This window comes from Montipora foliosa, chromosome 6 (assembly GCF_036669935.1).
Source record: "Montipora foliosa isolate CH-2021 chromosome 6, ASM3666993v2, whole genome shotgun sequence".
Classification (NCBI taxonomy): domain Eukaryota; kingdom Metazoa; phylum Cnidaria; class Anthozoa; order Scleractinia; family Acroporidae; genus Montipora; species Montipora foliosa.
Genome location: NC_090874.1, coordinates 67438894 through 67456393, shown reverse-complemented (window position 1 = coordinate 67456393; position 17500 = coordinate 67438894). Strand labels below are relative to the sequence as shown.

At 37.9% G+C, this 17500-nt stretch overlaps 1 protein-coding gene and 1 pseudogene across 1 annotated transcript in view; one reads left to right on the top strand and one right to left on the bottom strand.

Annotated features, from left to right (window-relative positions):
* LOC138005945 (mitochondrial coenzyme A transporter SLC25A42-like) overlaps positions 1-840 on the bottom strand; it is a 2257-nt gene extending 1417 nt beyond the window's left edge. Inside the window, exons 1-2 of the mRNA XM_068852114.1 lie at positions 799-840; positions 565-683 (exon numbers count right to left, since the gene is read on the bottom strand). Coding sequence (XP_068708215.1) covers positions 565-683; positions 799-840 — 161 coding nt within the window. The remainder of the gene's footprint in view (positions 1-564; positions 684-798) is intronic.
* Positions 841-10287: 9447 nt separating this feature from the next.
* On the top strand, positions 10288-16949 carry LOC138008233 (neurofilament medium polypeptide-like; annotated as a pseudogene).
* The last annotated feature ends 551 nt before the right edge of the window (positions 16950-17500 follow it).

Here is a 17500-nt window from a genome sequence, read left to right as displayed (position 1 = left end):
TTTTGGCGGGCTTCATCACTCCTAATGTCAAGGCCCAAAAAGTTACTCTTGGAAACAAAGCAAGTTGCCTTTGACAACATGGGAACTCAAACGTTTAAACCTTTTTCACAAAACTTCCTAGTGGCGCACTAAACTGAGAATCTTAGTTAACATTATCTGATACAATCCACCAAGGCACCCTCTGGGCACAAGGCCAGTCCAACAATAAAGTGACAAATTTGACACCTCCTGGGGTATACAAAGAGAGATTTCCGTACTAGAATTAAACCATGCAAAAGTACCTCATCAGTCTTATAAATAGATCTGCAATTACACTTCGCATGAAGCAAGTTCTGGTTTATACAGCCTCAATACACGCACTTGCTGTAAATACTACAGCTGTACAAATTGTTTTCCAAAAACTGGAGAGAACTGTCCATGGGGTATCCAGAGAGAGACTTCTCCAAATCAATATTAGGTCCAGCAATTAATCACCTCTCAGTGTCAACTAGTTTTTCTCCTTGCTTGCACTGGCTGCTGTATCTGACTACATTTCAATAAAATGAACAAAATGTCAGATCTTACCTGTTTTTCTGTGTGATGGCTAATCTGGCACGGATCATGTCTAGAGGATAGGTGCACGAAGCAGCAGTAATGCCTGCTAGGGATCCAGCTAAAAAACGGCGAAACAGGGTGGCAATGGTCTAAAACAAAAGCCATATAAAATCATCAGTTTGTGCAATAATACATTATCCTGATGAAGTACTTGATTTAACACCCAGTGATCCCAGTGATCCCTGGGAGTGAGACAGATTTTACAATGTCTAATGCCACAAGATTTTTCTCGTGAAGTGGGGGCATCTTGGGGTGCCAGTCAAAAATCATGTCCCTTTCGTTAATTAACCCATTGTCTCCTGGGAGTGAGACTTAACAGATTTTACTCTGTCTAATGCCACACAATTTTCCTTGTCAACTCAGGGCGTCCTAGGAACCTGAGGAGTCAATGGCTTATATAAAAAATATGACGTACACATCAGTATCAATTTGTCCAAAAAACAACATGATTTAATCATTAAAGGTCCTAAAAAACTGTGTTAAAAGAATTCCGAGAGAAAAGGGACAGAGACTGCACCCTATTGCAGTTTCATATAAAGGGCAAATGCCTAGCAGACATTTTTCATTATTGATGTCCCAATCAGTAAAAAAGTACCACTGCTACTGATAAATACAACAATTTTATGGCAGCAGCAGTTTTTATTCTTCTACATTGTACTCACTTACCCATTTGTGCTTCTATCTTTTCTGAGCAGCATTTTAAATTGTTCATGAGCTGTGAATTGTAGTGAAGCATAAGGAATGACACGAGCCATAGTTTGCGCTATTTCCACGAAAAAGACCAAGGAAACCATTTTCCAAATACGTCTGTCGTAGAACACCACAGCTCCCTAAAAATTACAATACAGAGAGAAACAGGAAAAATATATCAACAAATATTAATGAAGGGATACATCAAAGCGATACAAGTTTTCCTGACTTAACTCATACACAATGCTTCATGTGATACATATTAATGCTCAGTAGTAATGTCACAATGTTTTACAGAAGAAGGCTGTGTTTTGAAAACTAGAAGTGGTTAAGCAATCAGAAAAAAAACGAACTACTGTATGTGCTACTCAACAACACTATTAAAGAGATGACGTGACATCTCATGGGAAGATGCAATAGTGCTGGCAAATGATTGGACTGAGCGGAGAAGACATGTTGCACACCACATAAATATGGACAAGAGAAACTAACGAACTGACAAAACCAATGAAACCAACTGTACAAAACCCAGGGAATAGCTGGACTAAACAGAAAAGAGGGCATACCCCTGGCTATGTCTATTTTGCCAGCAAAAGGTTACTTTTGATAGTTAAGAACCCTTGTACATTTAAACCCAAACAAAATAGATAAAGCGCATTTGATTCTACATTAAATTTGTTTCTAAGCATTAAAGGGGCAGTCAGCTATGGACAAATAAAACTGTTTTTTGGCTGAAACTGAGTTCAACTTAAAACATTCGTGAGGAGAAGCTATCACAGTCCAGAGATCACAGTCTAAAGTTTTAACACTACACCAACTGTTTGAAATGTCAATTCATTTCATTTTTATCTTCTCCTTCCTCAGCCTAAGAAGAAGAATAGCTTTGGAAAAATTAACAAGATTCTTGGGAAAAAAAATTATAGTACTATATTTTTTGTAATTTCACAAATTGGAAACAAAGATTGGTTGGTTGGGTTTCCATTGATAATTTTTTCTTTAACAGTTACTCTAAAACAGGTCATTACCCCTTTAAGTAACAATGCCATGAATAATTATTGTGGTAGTACAATTTGTTCCCTGGTACAATTTTTTCTGAACTGGTCTCAGAATATATTGAACTGGTACAAATGGTTTGAACTGGTACAATTTAATTGTACGGGTTTATTTTTATCAACTGTCTAAAAAAGGGATTTTCATTCTTTTGGGTGTTAGTTAAAAAACAGGGGCGTGGTTTTTAGGGGGGTCTAAAAAAGACCATGTTGTTTCTTTATTTTCTTCTACATTCCTACCCCTCCCTCATCGTCCCCATCACCTATATCCCAACCCCCCTTTCTTTCACAGTTCCATACCCCCTTATTTTCCAGGGGGACAGGCCGGAATGGTACACTCAGGATAAAACTTGATGATAAGCAAAAAAGAAATCCTTAGCCATTGTCATCACATACACTAACTGAACAGGCTTTAAAAAAATTCTTAACGTTTTATTGTTTATTTACATCATGACTGTAAATAAAAGCTAACCATTTCTGGAACATTGTTTAGTCTTAAAATTGTGTAAATTAGTGCCTTAAACCACTAATGTTATTCTTGGTCAAGCCAGACTGTTAAGTATTTTCCAACAAGTCTTGCTATGTCTGTCCTGCTCTGAATGCTCAGCAAAACTTATTTCAGTAATCTCTTGAACTAAGTATTAAAAATGAATGGCAAACAGCTGTTATAAATGAAGATGAAGTCACTGTTTTTCTTTGTGGTAAACAAACATTAAAGATATTCACTGTGTTTGCAACCAGTACAAATTAAAATTGTACCAGTTCAATATATTTTGTACCAGTTCAAAAACAAATTGTACCCAAAGTGCAAATTGAACTGACAAACATATGCTCCTGTAAGAACATTTTCATTTAAAAATATAATTCTATGTTCATTAAGAACAATGCCAGTCTTTTCGCTGAAACAAACCATGACTGTCGTGCTTTTTTCCCTGTATTTTTTTTTACATTTATAATTTATCCCCCCCTCCCCCCCCAATTCATGAGACATTGTTGTAGCGGCATCAGTCACGGCCACATGTTAAGCCTTAACTTGTTCTTGTAAGTGTTCTTTTCGTTATACCTGTTTGTTTCCGACTTTGTAAAACAACTAGTTATTGGAGGGGAATCCTTTGTTATTAAAACAATTCAAGCTGACGTGCCAGAAATTCATTTAACTGTCACATGTTTTGAATGCACTGACTTGGATTTCTGAGGCTTGACCTTCCCCAATTACCATGCAATGTAGGCATATCACGTACATTGTAGTATATTTAACAAGCCATGATTTTTTTCCATTTTTAAACCAGCAAAATTTTTAACAAATCTGGGCAGTATCAAATCTGGTAAACAATTTCACACAGAAACATATGCCTTGAACCACAGACTAAAAGGATTACTGTCACAGTGGTGTACAGTATACATACCATAATGATAAAGGGGCTTTGATTCCTTTATTAGGAAAAAAGGTGAAAAGGCAACAGACAATTTGTTCAAAAAATGTTTAAAAACAGGTTATGAATAATGAATCTTAATTAAACAAAGAAAAATCAAAAGTAACCTGGTTTGAAAATTTTAACACCAAAAAAAAGATTGACCCTGTCAACGCCTAAACAAAACTACCTATAAAATTATTAGTGATACCATAAAATAATAAATGAGCATGTAATTAACCAACAAACAGAAAGAACCATTATTTTTATCTCTCAGATAGTACGCGCGCTGTAATTGGCTTAAATCGCGGGCCGTATTCTACCGTACGGCACGCTGTACAGCCCGCCAAATTTAAAATTTCGACACAAAAACCATCTATGAGCGAGTTTTCTATGTCATTTCTGTTGAATTATAACTTGTACTGAAACCTGTTTGAATTTTGCAAGCAACTATTTCAGAACGTAACAGCCAAGACGATTTAGTTTTCGGGATTTTGGCATGGAATTCTTTGTGGCAATTAACCCTTCCGCCTTCACTCTTTCACTAGTTTCCTTTGCCCGCGCGCCAGGTAACCTCAGTGATATAATAAATATCGTACTAACCTCGTTTTCTCGGTCCGTACTGTAAGTTACGGATCATCGTTTTTTCCCGTCGATGATCGCCTGCGCACTTCGCGCTTGGGCCATAACTCAACGGGAAAAACTCGGTCCGTAACTTACAGTATGGACCTCAAACCTCGTTTTCGTGAGAGGTATGTAATAAACACATCCATTTCGTTCTGTTGAGCCTTTCACAGTTACAACTCTAATTATTATAATGATTAAGGGCATTTTAGAAGCGGATATAAGTAATAATTTAAACATGAATTGCGACATTGGACTGAAACGGGTTTGTTGGATGCTACGGGGTATTAAAAAATAAGTAAATTCACGTATTAGCACACACAGGCCTAACACTCAGACAGGAATCTGTTCTGTATTGAGTAAAAGAACATACATGAATTTATAGCTTAAGAAAAACCACAGCAGGCAAAAAGTCTTTAATGGATTAATGTCTGTTATGGTTCAATTTTTTTAAACCACTTCAATTTTGAATTTGCTGTGTTTTTACATTTTACGATAATAGTATTAGACAAAGAACAATCAAAATTGAAGTTGGTTTGAACACTGTTGTTCACAAACAAAAGAAAAAATTTGAAAGGCCTTTGCTAAATATCCACCACTAGCCACCTCGACTTCGGTGAATAGTGTCTAAATGTGAGGATTCACTTCTCCTTTTAAAAATTCTTTTTACATGGTCGTTGTTGTTAAAAAAGGTATTTCCATTTCAATGAGATCTAAGAGTTCTTCAAAATTAAACATCCCAGCAACAAAGTTAAGATCTTATGAACAACAGAGTTCCAAGTAATTACAATAAAACCAATAACCAATGATTTTCAAACATGTTCATTATAAACTCACACCCAATCGGAGCCCACAGTTGTTTTCCACTAGTTACAATTTTTTATAGTGAAAGTTTACTGGTAATAAAACTAAAACTTCTTATAATCCAATCAACAAAATAGAGAATTACCAATGATCTGAGGAATGTCAGACCCTTGACAATAAACCTCCATAAGGAAAATACCATCAGTCACTGCAAATAAAGGCAGTGTTCTCTGTTGTGAGTAACTGCAGAAATTACCCAGCCACTATTGTGTTCTTGTAAGCAGCATTGTTTCAAGAACAAAGGAAGCATACGGCGAATACACATGATTTCAATGCAAATAAGCAGTCGGGCGGTTATCTGCAGTTTTAGCAGGATATTTACCCACTGACCACCTCAAATGCCCCTAGTTGACAAGTAAAATCATCTGGCGTTAGAGAGAGATAAGTCTCACTCCCACAGGTCAATTGGTTAATGGACAAAAAGCTTCCATTAAAGACGGTGCCTAGTCATGCTACTACTTCAAAGGCATTGTTGCCCTGGTTTTATGATCATGAGGGAAAGTGCAGATCTTAACAAGTGGTATTAAAATCGAAAAAAGAAAATTGCGGGGTAACCAAGCCATTTTTCAAGGATAATTCATGAAACCATATTTGTGTAAAAGCTTTAAAGAATACAAAGCCATGCATCACATTCTTTCGATCAAACTGACCTGTGTGTAAGCCTTGATTACTGTATTATTGTGAGCCCCATTGATGATAAAGCCTGGGTGCTTTTGGGCAAACAAATGGTTAATATGTTTAAAGAAAAAACAATAATAATACTAATAATAAAAAATGAAGCGGTAATTATCTTCTGAAAATGCATGGTTACCCCCAATTTCCTTCTTGACACCAAGGGTGTGTTTACATGGAGGTAGGAAGATCCTAGCTCTAGGAAGATCCTAGAAGGCGCAAACAACTTTTCGTTTGGTTGACATGCACGAAATTTCTGTCTAGGTGGAAGTGGAGAAAGAAAGCAAGATGGCGGGCGAGAAAAAACAAATACGTAAATCGGATGTGATTCGGATGTTATTCGGATAATTTCGCATGTCTTTCGCCTCGCAGCGTTTTCTACATTGCCTGTCGATCGATTGCTCGTTACTTTCCACTGTCTCTCTTCGTTTGGGTGGTGTATTCTTTGAAACAAACTGGTCCTGAAATATTGTCGGCGGTCATCAGAAATCATTCGAATCGTCCTGTGCGCAACGCCGCAGACGAAATTGTCCGACCTTTGGCAGCTGAATAACGTGAACACCCAGCCGCCGCCAGTTTGTTTTTTTTGTCCCTAAGTACTAGGAAACTCCGAGGCGAAGGCAGGTTACATGGTGCTAGGATCTTCCTAGCACTAGGATCTTCCTAGCTCACATGCTTAGGAAGATCCTAGCCCTAGGAAGATCCTAGTACACTAGGGCCAGTACGACCTCTTGTCCTGTAAACTGAATACAGAAAAACATATTGGCTTAATATAGCAAGGAGGATCCGCCTTCTAGGATCTTCCTAGAGTGCTAGGATCTTCCTACCTCCATGTAAACAGCCCCAAGAGTACTTACTAAGATCTACTTTCTGTGTTTCCAAACCAGCACAAAAATATCCCTGAATTCAGTAAGCCTCGCCAATAGCACCAAATGCATAAATGGAGGCCAAAAATGCAATTCTGTTGTTATGTACTAATTAGACTTACTAGCCTCCACTCTCAAGCAAACATTTCTTTTGTATTTTGTCCATGCACACAAAGGCTAGTATTAGTCTAAGTGGCACATAAACAAAATTATATTTTTTTTGGCCACCATTTATGCATTCGGTCTATAGGAAACCTAGGTATCTCGAGATGCGCAGAACGTTATGCGCAATCACAATAGTAGGAACTGTTCCTTAATCAATTACAGGATATTAGAATAGTATACTTTTCATTTTGGGGACGCCTTGTCCATGGGGCCCAACTTGTCTGGAGACTTCGGCCTTCTTACAGTTCAAAGTAAAATCTGAAATTTATCATATCAGATGAAAATGAACTTGAAGCTTAAGTTTACATAACTTTGAGTGAGTTAATTTATATCAGACTTACGCGCATGTAGGATTCGCAAAACTTACTTTGAAAAATATGAGCTTCGTTCGATCTAGAGGGGCAATTGTAGTTTGGTGCAACAGCTACAGCGACGGCCCCAGCGCTTCGGGAGCTGATAACTTCTTTGAACTCTTTCCGTATGTTATCGTCTTCGATTCCCGAGTCGTTCTAAACTCTTTGCTAATGACTTCTCAGGTACCATTATCCGTGCTGTGTATTCTGGCAATGTTGCTCGACGTCTCCGTGCCAGAAGAGATTCTCTTTTTTTGCGCCTTAACCAGTTGTCTGAAATACATATGGAGAACTGATTTGTACTGTACCCATCGAACACGTCTTATCATTACTTTACTCCTTATCAAAACTCGTTCGTCCCACCATATTGTAGTTCAACTTTCATGAGGTAAACTGGAAACTACTTTTATGACGTGGATGTGCACCGTCACAAAGTCCATTACGCAATAGTTCACACCTTTTTGACGAAGGTACGTATTTATTATTCAAGAAAATACGCACAGGACTATCGGGTACTGTCAGAAGTGTTAATTAGACAGGTTATACATGAATCCTGATTCGGCAAGGCTCAACTTGGGCAAGAACAAATAGCCTGAACACACTTTTTTTTAGTTTTCGAGGAAATACGAAAAAAGGATAGCCTGAGTACAAGCCCATCACGCTCCCGATTCTACCCAACAAAACAAACCGAAGCAAAACTAAGCACCACGGTCTTTGCACTCTACAACTTTTTGTTGATATTTTCCCATGGTATGGTTTTGCGTTCGAAATGAATTAGACGATAAGATATAGTGTCCTCTTGGACAAGTTGTAATGTAAGAGAGACCTTAGCCTCTTAAAAATAACTGGTCCTAACTGGCCATATCTACAATACGAGACAAGCCAGACATAACTAAATTGACAACTCCCCTAAGGGGCTTTTCAGGGCCGATATGAAACTCAAACTAAATCAACGAAACGGACAGAGAACAGATCAACAAAATTCTGTTAACCGCGTCAGAAGCCCCGATGAGGTTTGGAAGCGTTTACACGGAATCGTTTTCGCCAATAAATCAAAGTCTTGATGGTAAATAAAAGCGAGCGGCTGCACTACGGGCCACATTCTCCATTGTGAATAGACCAAATGCAAAGTCATTCACGCCAACATAGTAACCGTATCCAAACAGGAGCCCTTGAGCTCCTGGTTCAATTCGATGCGGTTTTTGCAGTCTACACGACAGATGAAACCGTATCGTTTTGAAAACGCTCCACTCTTGGCAGCGGTTTCAAATCGATCCGGTTTCGCCAATGCAACGGTCTCGATCGGTGTCCTGTAAACGGAAGGCGTAACCGCATACGGGGCAAAATTACTGAATGTTGATTGGCTGAGACGGAGGACATTTTTCGTAATCAAGGGGGCCAGACCGTATTCATAAATGGCGGCCAAGAAATCTGTGTTGTGTCTTTATGCTAATCATCCTCACTAGCCTCGTTAGCACGGGGAAAATTCAAAGAACTTTGCTCCAAAGTGAGGCTAGTCCTCACTAGCACAAAGACAAAAAATAATTTCTTGGTCGCTAGATTACTTGATCCTGGTTGGTTAACAGTTACTTATTCAGAGCAAGCGAATTTACAAGATAATCTTTTTCCAGATCAAAGTACTTACTTTCCACATATAAAATACATTTTAAGCCTCTTTCTATTGACAGCAACGATTAATTGAATGGAACTTTAACTGAATGGGAGCTTGTTGATCGTCGTTTGTCGCGGCCTTAAACAGAGTTGAACCAGCGACCAGGAACAAATTCAATGAGTAGTCTGAGAATTAAGGGGTCTTGAACCCGTAATCCTCGGGTTATCAAGGCAATGTGAAGCCGCTTCTACAGTGTTTCTTGTACGCAATACACTAAAGATTTAAAAGTGCCCCAACCCCTTCCTCCCCCCCCCCCACCAACAGAGTTTTCCCTTCCAAATGAAGTTGTGTACTTTCGGGTACAATTGTAGCCAATTTTTAAACTTTTTTATTGTTTCGGTGTAAAGCCAGGTCGTCCTCTTTTTTTTCTCGGTTTACCGTCGTCTGGCTGATCCATATTTTGAGTTTTCAAAAAAAAAAAAAAATTAAAAAGGGGGGAAGGTAATGACTTTAGTAAAAACATTTTATTTTTTTTACTTTTAATCTGAAATATTAACATTGCGGGTTTTGCCCGTACAGATTTCAGTTTCTACTTAAACGCCCTAGGTAAAACGTGACACTCTTCCATAGGCGAGGCTTTAACATACGTTAACATTGTGTCTCTGGCTACTTATTAACATTGTGTCTCCAGCTACTTATTTTTTCCCCCTGCCATTCTGATCACAGTAACACAGAGGGAGACCGGATTTGTCCAACTTTATGAAAATACTGCTTGAAAATTTAAATATACGAAGCTGTTTCAGTAAATAGTAATAAATGCCGATGTTCTATTTAAATTAGCAAATTGTAGTTTTCTTTTAACCGTCTTCACAACATTCGTATCGTGGCCGGAGACAAAAGTTAGCCAGTAAATATTTTTTGACATCACTATGGTGAATCGGATACTTAATCCCTGTGTTGCGCAATCAAAAGTCCAGAGACACCCATATAAACTTCGATGTCTTCACACGAAAAGTGGCGAGGATTGGAGAACAAAAACTGCTCTTCCGTGTAAAACAGAAATACGCAACGCCGTGAAATTTAATTGTTGCGGTGAACAAAAACTTTGAATGATATTGTGAAGTCTTTGTTATCTCGTGTCTTTCTACTGGTTGGCGGGAAATCTGTTATTTTAAGTTGCTATCGCAACGACCTTCAAGCCACGGAAGGTGTCATGTGAAAGCTCCTACATCTAGCAAAATTCTCGTCTTTGCGAATTAACCTCGTCTCATATCAAAGATTTTAAGTGTTTTCAAATTTGGGGAAATTGTTCTCATATATTTTAATTTTGACTTCAGCATCTTTGATCATTCGTTCGACAATCTCTTGTTGAGGAGCAAGAAAAGCTATCTTACCGTACGGTAACTATCACGCTTGCACCATTGTTGTTATGTTATACGAGGATAAATTTACCTATACTATAGAGAGAAAAAAAGTTTGAGGGCACAGTATTCTTTCAACTTCGCTTTCCGTGAACGTGAAAGGTGAAATTGTGGCTAAGGATGTCATCCTTTATTTGTTGATTCTGTTAGTTTTTACTTGGCATCGATTTATTTACACAATTGTATATTTATTGCTTGAAATTGCTTAACTTAATAGGTTGCATAATATTCCTTATGGGCTGCGGATCAGCAAAACAAGTATCTCCGCAACAGAACGTAGAGGCAGATAGAAATGGCGTTGTCAAAGGTGAATCGCCACCATCGAGACAAAATGAACAACAGAGCCAACCTCTGATAAAAGAAATCAAACAAGACAGTCCAAAAGAAAAGAGAAAGGGCTCTGCCAAGTCAAAAAGTAGCTCTGGTTCCAGTAGTCGATCAAGTAGCGCGAAATCAGTAAAAAGTAGGCCGGAAACTTCACCGGGTGGGAATGAAGTTTCACCAGCTGTAAACGAACAACCTGCAAATAACGAGATTGTAGAAGAGCAGCAAGAGGTACAACAGCAAAGTGAGAAAGCTGTTGAATCTGACAACAATGGTAATAGCAGTGAAAGGCCGGAAGAAACTTCGGAACAAGCAGAGAAGGTAGAATCCGGGGAAACCGTAGACGAAACAACAACTCAAGGTGCTTCTGTGATAGCCACTGAGGAAATTAACAACGAAGAAGAGCACGAGAAACCAAATTTTAGCGAAGATGTTCTCAAGGAGTTTGTGGAGGTGCAGAATCAACTGAAGAGCTTAGAGGAAAAAGGCTCGGGAAATAACTATGAAATGAAACACTCACGTCTCGTGGAACTGCATAAGAATTTGGGTGCTTCTCAGGAAAATCTGGAAAAGCTAAAAGCTCAAACGTTAGTAATATTTGTGGTCACATTATAATGTATAAATAATAAATTATTTAAGCAAAGTGTTTTTAATAGTATTATTGGCTTTTAGTATCACCCAACTAGTGGACTAATGCAAATCCTGCATTTTAATTGGCTAGGCTACTAGATGACTGTTAGTAATAGTCCTCGAGAAGCGAAAAGCATGATGCTTTCTTTTGTTTTATTCCCAAATAAATATATTTTCAACTAGCATTTGCTAACTTTATTATTGCCTTTTCTGTCCGACTAGTTGGGTGATACTAAAACAACTAGACCTTTCACCCTCAAGGGCCACAGGTCAATAGCCCATTCCGCAATTGACCAGTAACCCTTGCGGGCTACGGGTCTAATTGTTAAATATTGTTCTACAGCTGCACTAACCCCCCAAGCCCCACCCCCTCACACATGCAATTACCCACTGTACTTTGATGATGATGATGAACTTTATTCATGTGTCGATGTATTTAGCTCGCGCTAATTGGGGACACAACATAAAGATAACATAAATAATAAATATTATGATAACTAATAAATAAGAAATAAGCTATAAATTTTTATATACATTTACAATATTCTAAAATAATCAAAATAATTCTAACAACACGGGCACATCTTAAGAAGTACAAATTACGCACGCGGGGAAATTGTTGCCATTTATCAGTTCAGTAAGATCCTTACATCTAATATGAAACTTAAACTTAGATAGACTGCTCGTTTCAGTGATGTTTTTATCTAGCTTATTCCATAAAAAGGGTCCAAGGTATCTAAGAGAATGTTTACCATACAAAATATCAAGGAATATCAAAATTTTGGTTTCTAAGATTATATTTACAAGACTTAGTACTAAAAATATCACAAATGAAATCAGGAACTAGCCTATATTTAACCTTGTACATGAGTATAACTATTACTTGGTGACTCCCATAAAAGCAAGATAAATGTACCTTTCCTATCCACTAGGGAGCTCCCCAACCACCTAATAGATCAGATGGTATGATCTGAGGTGCCAGCATAGTCTCCGTATATATTTGCACAATTCAGTTTAGTAATTGATTATAAAGGTTTCATTTTACCAAGTTGTGTTTGTTTATTTTTCACAAGAGAAAAGGCAGGTGCATGTAGTTAACTACAGTGTATTATACTCTTAAGTGGGAGGTCCTTAGGTATGCATGTTAACTTTATAACATGTCCCATCATGACCCAGGAACACAAGTTGTTGTTATCCTGTAGGGATTGAAAAAAAAAAGGTTGAATCTCACTTTTGCAGAAATGTCATTTGGCCTGAAAATCAATGTTTGATGCATAAATAATGTTTACCTACAACTATGGGTAAAAAAGAAAATTCCTTTTTTGTGTGTGTACTACTGTGTACCATTTTCCTGGAGTATCTGTGTGCAACACTCGAAGTCATCTGGTTTTTGGCAGTTTATTTTCTCCACGGAGTTGTGACTCCTAGAATGACAAGGTCAAGTGATTTTGATAGATAAATCCCTACTGTTAGGGATTTACACAGATAAATCCTACATAAAGAGTCCCAGCTTATAAGTTAACTTAGCAGCTTAATTCCTTCTTCTCTAAATGGGTTCTCTAAGGGTTTGCAGTTTCCACAGAAACTGTACAGTTGTGCTGCGTCAATGGGGAAGCAAAAAAATCAAACGTGAATGTTTATGTCAACTTATCACTGCAAAGAAATCCAAAACGTGATGGACTTTTATGCCTTTAGTTAGCTCTTTGTCAGAGCGAATTAGGGAATTATAGGTTGTTAGGTTTGTATTGTGAAGGATGGAGCTATATAGTATACTGTTGGTGGGGTTACAGTTCAAAACATCAGCTTTCAATTTCTTTACAGTGGTCAGTTTACCATATCAACTCAGTACTATCATAAACCCATTACATCATTTCCCTTCTTCTCTGTTCCCAAGCCCTTCCCAGACTTTCGGTCAAATAAGTGTAATCACTAGAGGGTTGATAAAAAAGGCCTTTATTAATTAATGACAAAAGAAGCATATGATTGACGAAAGTTAATGTATTAAAGCCATATATAGTTGAACTGTGGAGAGTCAATCAAGTTATTGATTCTGATCATCGTCATCTCAGTTTTTTAATATGTTACTTGAGCAGTAAGAAGTAGAAAAGCAGTAAAAAGAAGCATGTCAGCCACTAAATGATAATTATGAACACTGAATAAGTAATTAAGTAAAGGGAATAGATTGTAGACTAACATTTGAGCTAATGATAGGATAATGTTGACTGAAGATACATATTTTGATCTAAAAGGTCAATTTGTGTCACTTGTTTCCATCATGAATTATTGATAATCTTACAGCTGCTGCATTGCAGTACTTTAAACATAATGTTATGTCTACTAGGAATAACTGGGAAATTATTTGGAAAAACGTTTTTCTTTTATTATATTCTAGTGCCAAAGAGTACCAAGATGTTGTGGACTTCAATGCTTCATTTAATATGCGGTCAATGTTCATCAACCAGGCGCAAATGAATGAAGAATATCAAAAAGAACAAAAAGAATATCTAGATGCAGTAAACAACAGGAGATTGCTCAACAGGGATTTGAAAACTTGAAAGCCCAGTACAAGAAGCTTTATGATGAAGTCATAGCTGCCAGAAATGATCAAGAAGAGCTGAACAAGTTGAGGAGTAAGGAAGAAGAACTATTGGGTCGCATATTTAATGATTCATATGGCAGCGACAAGGAATGGAAGTTAGAAATGGAACTTGACCTTTTGGGTCAAAGGAAAGACCGTATTAATGCAGCATATGTCCGATGGCGGGCTGCACATGTTTACCTTGATACTGCTGCTAAACAACTCAGCTGGAGTACACGCCGTTGGGCCCAGATTGCAACACACCGTGTCACAATTTTGGTGGTATGTATTTGTTTGTCATAAACTAATTAAATGAACCCAACTCAATTCCACTCCTCTCCATATATTAGGTTAATGTTAATGTACATGTATCCAGTAAGCAAAATATACAGCAATTTTCATACAGTATCTTGTTTTGATGACATTTTGATCAACATAAGATGTTTTCACAATGTAAAAATTTGTTTTGAGAATTCAATTGTTACTGTACAGTACGTAACAATTGCAGTTGTTCATTTTTTTCCTGAAGGTAAAATACCAAATGGTGGCAGAAACAAGGAATCATCTTATTGCAGCTCAGCAAAATATCAGCAGTGCTCATGGAAATATCAAGCCTGTGAATATTCCCTACCTTACTGATGTTGACTTGAAGGTTAGTTTTGCGATATCTGTGATAGAGTTGGGACCAAAGTCATTTTTTGTTTGTTTATCCATTTTTTCGTGATTACTTGAGTTAGGTTCTTACTTTTACAATCTTATGAAGGGCTTCATGCAAAAAAAGACCATTACTTAGTCCTTTCAGCCTATTTTCAGTTTTTGCTCAAAACTAGCTGAAATTTTGCAGCTTGCCTATAGAAATAAACTTAAGAACATTGAAGTACAGGTGTTTTTTTAAGATTTGTGCTTCATTTTTGTGAAATAGGCTATGCAGTAATACTGCTAGCTACAAAGCCAAATGTATATATTTCTTCTGAGTTAAAGTTATTACTGGTGTAACCGTAATTGATCTTTTTGGTAGCAATTTGACAACAAACTAAGTTTACAAATCCTGAGATTAGTGAATTATTGGGAAAGCTAGGGATGGTGCACTAAGATGCGGGATTGCAGAAAACTACCTTACATCTCATTTGCACGCCATTAAAAAAATAAAACAAAAAAGTACACTGTAAGTATAAATGTAGATAGATGTACATGAGAGGCATATCATTCCTTGTTCCTTGGTAAACTGAATTTCTTGCAATCTCGCACCTCACAGTGATGATGGTTTATGTAAAGTTGATGATATACAATAAACCTTCTTTAACAGCAACTGCATGATGTCACCAGCACCATCTTCAATGACGTCAATATACCGGAAAAGTATCAAAACTCTTACCACGTGATGGCATCATTGTTCTCCAAATGTTCTCATCTGCTTCAGTGGGTCGATCAGGTTGTTAAAGAAACCATATCTAAAGACCTGGCTGAGGTAAAGAGGGAGTACCATGAAAAAGCTCACGAGTTAAAAGAGGAGAGAATGAGTTTGATTAAAGCAATAGTCAAAGAGAAACTTGGAGTTGAACTTGAGGTATTTACATTTCACTTTATTTTCATCCTTCATTATTTAATGCTGAGGCACCTGGGAGGCAGTGTGGCCCAGTGGTTAGGGCGCTTGCCTTGAGATCTGGATATCCCGGGTTCAAGACCCGCTCTGACCACTCGTTGAATTTGATCCTGGTAGTCCCTGGTTCAACTTCCCAGCCACACTTGTAAATAACCAACTGGTTTGCCTCCAGCCGGTTGGGATTCTTAACAGTTGTTGTTGTTCTGTTCTGTCATTTCCTTGTGTTTCATTGGCCCTGAAAAGCCCCTATGGAGAGCGGTCAATTAAGTAATTATTTATTATTATTATTATTATTATTATTATTATGTAACAAAGGAATGTACTGAACAACAATAATTCTTTATTACCCTTGATATTACAGTTATTTTATACATGTACATGTACATGTAATGGAAGTAGAAAAGTGAACAAACAAAAAAGGTACAAGCCAGGGTACTGGCAACCTAAAATATAAACCAAAAGGTTACAACTGCCAGGTTGTCAGACTTATGCAAACTGATGGCTTTGATAAAATAGGTCAATGTCAGTCACACTCTACACACAAAAACAAACAGATCCACCACCCAGGTACACACACTTAACTATATATTATACATTGTATACTTGTCCATAAGATTTAGGTGTAATGTACCAGAAAGAAAAGAGTAATACCTCACTACTTATTGGTATGAGAAATCAATGATAACAAAAAATAAAGCAATTAAAATCTTGTAATAAAATCAATAGTTGCAAAACAGAAGTATCATCAGAAAAAGAATGTAAAAAAGTTTGACTAGTAATACTTCAACGGCATTTGGTTATAAATTTTTCACTATTCATCTAAATTATTGTTTTTCAGATGGAAATCACTAAAGATGACCTCAGTACAGAAGAAAGTCCTCCATCAGAAGCAGCAGACATTGCAAAACCCGGAGAAGTTGCAAAAGAGGAAGGTGACGAGGAGGCACCTGAACCAGATGACAATGAAGGAGTGCCAGAACACGCTCCACCCTCTGAGGGGACAGCTGTTGAGGCACCAGCTGAGGCACCAGCTGATGGAGGTGAAGGATCCCCTGCAGACGTGGAAGGTGCCTCCAAACGGGTTCCCTTGTCTGAACTGGCTCCTGCCCCCGCAGCAGAGGACCTCTTTGGCAACATAGATCAGCTCAAAAAACAACATGAAGAGGAACTAGCTGAATTCGAGAAAGCACAGGAGATGAACAAGGCTCGTGTACAGCAAGGATTGCAAGAAAAATTGAGAGCGCGGCGAAGCAGGAGGCGTAAGATCGAGGGACAAGAGACAGAGGCTAATCAACTTACTCAGGGGGGTGATAGTAGTGAACCCCCTCCCCCCTCTGAAATGGGATTGTAAATAAAATACAGGGGTGCCCTTTGGGGTGTTTCGCTAAACGCGTGTTATTCCATACTTTGTAGATACGCTCGAACATTAATAGCTTTCCGTATAAGAGCATCAGGTGTAATGTTTTAACTGTATCCAGTCAATTGTTTTTCAGCAGCAGCAAGCAACAACGGCCTTAATCGTACTTTTTGCTGTATTGCACTATTCACTAGTGAATTGAAACCCCCCCCCCCCCCCCACTTCCCCTAGCCATGGAAAGTTCTATTTAGAAAGAAAACATTTTTTTTATTTTACATTAGAGAAATTTGGTGTATTATAATTTTTAATTGTATATAATTTTTCGTATAATTTCATTTTCTCCGGCACGGAACGTAAAAACTGTAGGATTCCTGTACGAAAATGTAGTATTGTAGATCAAGTGTGGCCAAACCAATATCTACCCTGCGAGCAGTCTCCAGCGAACTCCTCCGACGTTCGTTCGCTGGAGACTGCTCGCAGGGTAACCAATATCCAGGATAAGGGAGGATAAACTCTTAAATAACCCTTAAATTGGTCTTGATATCTTGCCTCTGATTGGTCCACATATCGAATTATCCCCATTTGAATTTTGTTGGGTACTTTGGTCCCACTTATGCAAGGTTTGCATATTCTTCATTCTTCTGCTAATGTCCCTGTTAAAATTCAAGTGGAGATATTGCGCTGAT